Below are 7,948 nucleotides of genomic sequence, written 5' to 3' on the forward strand. Positions count from 1 at the left end.
TAAATGACAAATGTCGAGACGCATAATGTTACGCGATCATGTAATGCGCGAGCACGAATCTCTCCACTCGCAAGCGGATTTCCTTCACTCGCACAAAACTGGACGTGTGCTTTTAAATCTATATTGTTCTTTTATGAATTGGCTCGGGTCTCACTCAGATATTGTGTGTATGCTCAAACGTTATCCTCGCATCACTGAAGACCAGAAAAGCTTTTTTTTTTCTAATTCAAGTGAAGAGTAGGCTTTTCTCACTAAATGGAAGCAAGCTGAATATAGTTAGCCTTCTCTAGTTATTAATTTTATTAATACTTATTTTAGTTAAGTGCTTAAATTGTAAATATGCATTTATTAAATTATTTTATGTAGTGCATTTGTATTTTGTTGTTTTTGTATATAGTTATAGAAGCATATCAACCAGGTTCCAGACATAATCACCAAAGCTGCTTCTGAAATAAGTGGGGGTGCTCTCTTAATGCACATTTTCACATATTTTGTCCCTTCTATTACTATCAATATGCTGATACTTCGAGAGCGAATCCTGCATAAATATGCAGATGTCATTCCCAAAACTTTGCAACATGTGTGTGGGCAAAAAACAAAGTTCTACATTTTAAATGGATTGCCTAGAAAGCTTGCAAAGAGCGCTCATAACCAATAAAGCTGTCACTCTTTGTTCATCGCGATCTCACAAAGTTCTGTGAGTACCAATGAATCTCACACTGTGCAATTAATAGCCTATATAATATAGGCCTATTAACATCATGTATCCAACCCCTCCCCCCGGCCACCCTCTTTTGAGGCAGTGCCCCAGACTGGCCCCCCCATTTAAAATGCTCTAGACACGCCCCTGTTGTTCTGGCAGCTCAGGTGGCACTTTATTTTTAAAAAAAAAGTCTATATATTTGGCAGATGTAAAGCATACATGTGTATGTTTTTTGTGTTAGTCCATTTTTATTTTATTTTATTATTATTATAACAGCTCTGGGATGTTCAAGGAGCAACGTGTTTGTGCACTTTCTAAATATTTTAGTTCTGTTTTTGAATAAAGGGTTGGAAATGAATGCCTTGTTTTTGGTTTTTTATCCGATTCATCGATTAATCGAAAATATAATCGACAGATTAATCGATTATTAAAATAATCGTTAGTTGCAGCCCTACTTTTTTTAGGTCATAACTATGGCTTATCTTATAATTATGACTTATGTCAAGCTTACAACATAGCATTGCATAATTGCATTTTTTATGTCATAGTTATGAACTACAAGCTTGATTTTGTTTCTTATGTGACAGAAATGGGCTCTTTCAGCAAAACTACAGCAAAATCTGTGTTAGTTAAAATATCTTATTCCTGAAACAACATTATTAATTCCTCTTTCAGATTGACCATCAACGGCTTCAGCCCTTAACGTCTGGCCCCCTCCGCCTTTCACTTCCCATCAAGTGCTTCCTGTATAAATCAGTGTTATTCTGATCCAAAATCATCTCACCTGGCGAAGTATCCAGGCCTCTTCTCTGTCTTCTCCATTGCAGATGCTTGAAATGCACCAACTCTGGACGTGAAGCGACCTCTCCTTCCGTCGTGCAATGTTGCCTGAACGTTGCTGTCTTCACAAAGACACAAAAAGAGAGGTGAATATCAGCCCTTAAATATGTGCGCCCTTATCTTGAGCCGCGGGTCAATGGGCCATATAGAGCAAAGAGCATTCATAGACATTTCTATGACATTCATTCATAGATCAGCATTTATAGACATTCTAAACTCCATTGGTGTTAAACAACACGTTTCAGGACCTACTCATTGTCGAAATCATACTCTAGATTTAATACTGTCATATGGAATTGATGTCAGTGGCATTGAAATATTGCAGCAGAGCAATGATATCTCAGATCATTATCTAGTTTCGTGTATATTCCATATAGCTAAAGCTGTAAAGCCAACTCCTTGTTACAAATATGGTAGAACCATCACTTCTACCACAAAAGACTACTTTATAAATAATCTTGCTGACTTATCCAATATATCCAATAGCTCAGAACAACTTGATGATGTAACAGAAACTATGGACTCTCACTTTTCTAGCACTTTGGATACGGTTGCTCCTTTACGCTTAAGGAAGATTAAGGAAAAGAGTCCAACCGTGGTATAATGAGCACACTCGGGACCTAAAGAGAGCAGCCCGGAAAATGGAGCGCAGCTGGAGAAAAACAAAATTAGAGGTATTTCTTATTGCTTGGCGGGAAAGTACCCTATCCTACAGAAAAGCATTAAAAACTGCTAGATCTGCTTACTTTACGTCTCTTTTAGAAGAAAACAAACACAACCCCAACTATTTATTCAATACAGTGGTTAAATAAACAAAAAATATAACATCAGCAGGTGCAGACATTACCCAGCAGCACAGTAGTAATGACTTTATGAACTACTTTACTTCCAAGATCGAAACTATTAGAGATAAATTTGTAACCATGCAGCTGTCAGCCACAGTATTGCATCAGATAGTGCACTATAGATCCCCTGAGGAGCAATTCCACTCATTCTCTTCTATTGGAAATGAAGAATTGTATAAACTTGTTAAATCATCTAAACCAACAACCTGTATTTTAGATCCTGTTCCATCTAAGCTCCTTAAAGAGGTGCTTCCAGAAGTAATAGATCCTCTTCTGAATATTATTAACTCATCACTGTCATTAGGATATGTCCCAAAAACCTTCAAATTGGCTGTAATTAAACCTCTCATTAAAAAAATACAACTTGACCCCAAAGAATGAATTAATTACAGACCGATCTCAAATCTCCCTTTTCTGTCAAAGATATTAGAAAAGGTAGTATCATCACAACTATGTTCCTTCTTAGAGAAAAATTATATATGTGAGGATTTCCAGTCAGGTTTTAGACCATATCATAGTACTGAGACTGCTCTCATTAGAGTTACAAACGACCTGCTCTTATCATCTGATCGTGGTTGTATCTCTCTATTAGTGCTACTGGATCTTAGCGCCGCGTTTCACACTATCGACCACAACATTCTTTTAAATAGATTAGAAAATTAAGTTGGCATCAGAGGAAGTGCACTGGCATGGTTCAAATCGTACTTATCTGACGCCATCAATTTGTGGCAGTAAATGAAGAGGTATCATACCAATCACAAGTGCAGTATGGAGTACCTCAAGGCTCAGTACTTGGCCCCTTACTTTTCACACTTTACATGTTACCCTTGGGAGATATCATTAGGAAACATGGTGTTAGCTTTCACTGTTATGCTGATGATACCCAGCTCTATATTTCTTCGCGACCTGATGAAACTTACCAATTTGCAAAACTAACAGAATGTATAGTTGATATCAAAAACTGGATGACTAGCAATTTCTTACTGCTAAATTCTGAAAAAACAGAGGTGTTAATTATTGGACCAAAAACTTTTGCATGTAATAACCTAGAACACTGTCTAATACTTGATGGCTGCTCTGTAAATTCTTCGTCATCAGTTAGGAACCTAGGCGTACTTTTTGATAGCAATCTTTCCTTAGAAAAACATGTTTTTAGCATTTGTAAAACTGCATTTTTCCATCTTAAAAATATACCTAAATTACGACCTATGTTCTCAATGTCAAATGCAGAAACATGCATTCATGACCTCGAGGCTAGATTATTGTAATGCTTTATTGGGTGGTTGTTCTGCACGTTTAATAAACAAACTCCAGCGGGTTCAAAATACAGCAGCTAGAGTCCTTACTAGAACCAGGAGGTATGACCACATTAGCCCGGTTCTGTCAACACTGCACTGGCTCCCTATTAAACATCGTATACATTTTAAGATCTTGCTAATTACCTATAAAGCCCTGAATGGTTTGGCACCTCAGTATTTGAGTGAGCTCTTATCGCATTATAGTCCTTCACGTCTGCTGTATCCAGATCAGATGGTGGATCAGCACCTAGAGATGACCTCTATAGCCAGGACACCTAGATGAGCCCCAGAGACTGATCCCCAGTGAAGACCCTGTCTCCAAGACGGCCATCGGGACAAGACCACAGGAGCCAGATGAGTCCTCTGCACAATCTGATTCTGCTTTAGCCTAGATTTAAACTGCTGATTTTGTCTGGCCAGAGGAGAATGACACTATTTCGACAAACTATTTCCCGTCTAAATACTGTAAAGCTGATATACCGCCACCCAGCTTTATATCAAGCCGATGTAAAGCTGCTTTGACACAATTTGCATTGTTAAAAGCGCTATACAAATAATACTGACTTGACTTGACAACCCCAATGTCATAAGCATGACGAGAAACTGTCGATTCAGACCAGATCTAGCCAGGCTGAGCTTGTTTTTTTGGGGTGAAGCCACTAGATGACATATCTTTATTGTTAAAACACTCATTATTGTTCAAGATCAACAAAGCCTGTGTTTGATTTGAGATAAACAGTGATTAGATTGAGCCCAAGAGTAACTTATATCTCAAATCAGTCTGCTTTAATAGACGCTTTGGTTACATGATGGTGTGCAAACTGAATAGATAAATGACAATCACATTTCAAATCAATAAACATAGAGGGAAACCCACGTTTATCACGTCTGACATGTCAAACTCCCCTTAATTCACGCGCGTGCATGCAAAATTACGTCGTGTGCGTCACGTTATAGCAGATCTGTCATATGCACAACATTGGAAATCCATACCTTATATGCATGCAATGTTTTAAAAATGTTGACAATAAAAACAAAAGATGACATCATGCATAACTTCATTCATCGTGATCGAAATATAGGCCAAATTATGTATGTTTATGTATATAAACAGTTATATAAATATATGTGTGTTTATATATCAATGCACAAAGACATTCCTATTGCATGTCGGGTTGAAAACAAATACAATACAGATAAAAACACAAGCATCGGGTTCAATAGGAATTACATGCACATGTGAGGAGACACAAAAACCCACCTAAACATATAACACTACATCCCTGAGGATCCAGCAGCTTCCTTCACTTCTTCATCAGTCGTCGATCATATCAATAACCTGCTTATTCATGTGGTAACTGTGGAAGAGAGTGTGTTATTGTTGATATAAACACAAACATGCAGTCTGAGCTAACAGGCTAAAGCTAAAGGTATTAAAGTCCCTCCATATCGAGATTCAAAGCGGATTCCGTTTGTTTCTGGATATTTCTGTGACACCGACGCCTGTTTTGGGGACTTTGACCCGTTATATCGAGACTCATTCGGACAAAACGCTAGATGTGCGTGTTTGGGTTTGCAAATAGAATTATTTCTGTATTCATATCTAAATTTAAATGTCGGTTTTCTCATAGGTCGAAGTCCTCTCGTGCCACGCCCATTTTCCCGTATGATTGACAGGAAAAGCGGAAACGCCCCTCCCCCGCTTCAACTCCAGATCCATGACGTATTTATTTCAGTGCTGCCAAACGATTAATCGCATCCAAAATAAAAGTTTTTGTTTATATAATATATATATATATATGTGTGTTCTGTGTATATTTATTATGTATATATAAATACACACCCATGCATGTATATATTTCAGAAAAATATGTTATGTTTATATATTAATTATATTTATATATTATATAAATATATGAATATAAATATATACATGTAAATATTTTCAAAATATACACTGTATGTGTGTGTTTATACATACATATTGGATGCGATTAATCGTTGACAGCACTAATTTATTTCGTGTTTTTATTGCTTTATAGTAAAATCATAGGCATATTTCAAATTGTTTTGTGGATTTTTACTTTTTTTAAGTATTGTTTTAATTTTGTTGCAATTGTAATGTTTTATATTGTTGTGTTTTTATTTTAGTTTTTATTTTTATTTAATTTGAAGCACAATATAAACAATTATAACATCCAAATATGTCAAAACATTGTTTTGGCCAATAGATACTGTAATTAATACATTTATACACTACCAATCAAAAGTTTTTGAACTGTACCATTTTTAATTTTTCTCTTCTGCTCACCTGCATTTATTTGATCCAAAGTACAGCAAAAACAGTACAATTTAGAAATAATTTTACTATTTATAATTGAATATATTTACATTCTAATTGAATATTATATTTTAAATATATTTATAATATATTTAAAAATATAATTTATTCCTGTGATTTCAGTTGAATTTTTAGCATCATTACTGCAGTCACATGATCCTTCAGAAATAATTCTAATATTCTGATTTGCAGCAAAAAAAAAATAATTAAAAAAAATTGTTGAAAACAGCTGAGTAGAATTTTTTCAGGTTTTTTTGATGAATAGAAAATCCAGAAGAACAGTATTTATCTGAAATAGAAATATTTTGTAACATTATAAATGTCTTTATCATCACTTTTGATAAATTTAAAGCATCCTTGTTAAATAAAAGTATTCATTTCTATAGTCCCCACTCCCCCCCGAAAAAAATAGTAATAAAAAAAAAATAATAATAATAATAATACTGACTCCAAGCTTTTGAATAGTGTATAATGTTACAAAAGCTTTTTATTTCGGATAAATGCTGATCTTTGGATCTTTCTATTCATCAAAGAATCCTGAAATATATACTAAACCATTTTATATATTGATAATAATAATAAAAAAAAAAAGGTGTCTTGAGCAGTAAATCAGTATATTATAATGATTTCTGAAGATCATGTGACACTGAAGACTGGAGTAATGATGCTGAAAATACAGCTGCAGATCACAGAAATAAATTACAGTTTAACACATATTTACATAGAAAACAGTTATTTTAAATAGTAAAAATATTTCACAATATTACTGTTTTTGCTGTATTTTGGATCAAATAAATGCAGGCTTGGTGAGCAGAAGACAATTCTTTAAAAACATTAAAAATCTTACTGTTCAAAAACTTTTGACTGGTAGTGGATCTAAAATAAAATTACAAAACAAGTGTGACAACTTGCCCCAACTTATAATTCTTTTGTCCTGAGGTCACATTTTGTCCTGCTGGTTTAAGTACAGTATGTTATACAGCTGACTTTTATCTTTATGTATTTGCACTTTAGATCAGAATTCATAACCCTGCAAACTTGTTTTGAAGTAGAAGCTTGAAGCAATACTGTAGAGAACTAGCTGTTATGCAAGTGAAGTTTTGACCTGTACTCATGTATGTGGATGAAGCAGTAATAAGCAGCTGCGGTTGTGCTGTCAGGTGTTTTTGGCTGTTTTCAGGTTTTGGTTTCACATGCTGAACAAGATCTAAACCAGATCTGCAGTGACATGTGGGACATGAAGGTCACGACCTGATTCACGTGTAATAAACATGCAGTGCTGCGGGTGAACATTTGATGTTAATTGTATCATTTCGCAAATTTCAATCTTTTATTCAGCAAAAGTCAGAAATATAAATTTTGAAATGCTGCATTGCATCAGTGTCTAAGCTTTTGTGTTCTCCAGATGTTAACTGATGGACTGGAGTGGTGTGGATTATTGTGATGTTTTTATCAGACTCTCATTCTGACGGCACCCATTCACTGCAGAGCATCCATTGCTGAGACACTGATGCAGAGACACATTTCTACAAACCTGATGAAGAAACAAACTCATCCTAATCTTGGGATGGCCTGAGGGTGAGGATATTTCAGCTAATTTTAATGTTTGGGTGAACTATTCCTTTCATTAAGTAATTATTCTAAATTCTGATCACTGTAATATTATGTTATATTCCCCTAGTGAATACTATTATAAATTAAAGGCTGTACAATAAAACAAAATGCATGATATAAAATGTAAATTACAAAATTTTTCACATTAACACAATGCCAGTTTTGCTTTTAATAATAATTGTTGTATATGATTTTAGAGTTTCAGTATTAACCACAACAACGAGACACATATCCAGTTCTATTTCTGTTGATGGTTTGCAGTGAGATGATGATGCAGTCATGTAAATCCAGATTTAATGATGATTAA

At 34.9% G+C, this 7,948-nt stretch overlaps 1 protein-coding gene across 2 annotated transcripts in view; it reads right to left on the reverse strand.

Moving 5' to 3' along the window:
- LOC306879727 (nuclear receptor coactivator 7-like) overlaps positions 1-5,354 on the reverse strand; it is a 29,498-nt gene extending 24,144 nt beyond the window's left edge. Inside the window, exons 1-2 of one of the 2 annotated variants that reach the window (XM_079432882.1) lie at positions 4,948-5,354; positions 1,488-1,605 (exon numbers count right to left, since the gene is read on the reverse strand). In XM_079432882.1, the coding sequence (XP_079289008.1) occupies positions 1,488-1,525 (38 nt within the window). In that variant the 5' untranslated portion in view covers positions 1,526-1,605; positions 4,948-5,354. The remainder of the gene's footprint in view (positions 1-1,487; positions 1,606-4,947) is intronic. The other variant, XM_079432881.1, reaches the window with a different exon arrangement.
- Positions 5,355-7,948: the final 2,594 nt, after the last annotated feature.

This window comes from Barbus barbus (assembly GCF_936440315.1).
Source record: "Barbus barbus genome assembly, chromosome: 14".
Classification (NCBI taxonomy): Eukaryota; Metazoa; Chordata; class Actinopteri; order Cypriniformes; family Cyprinidae; genus Barbus; species Barbus barbus.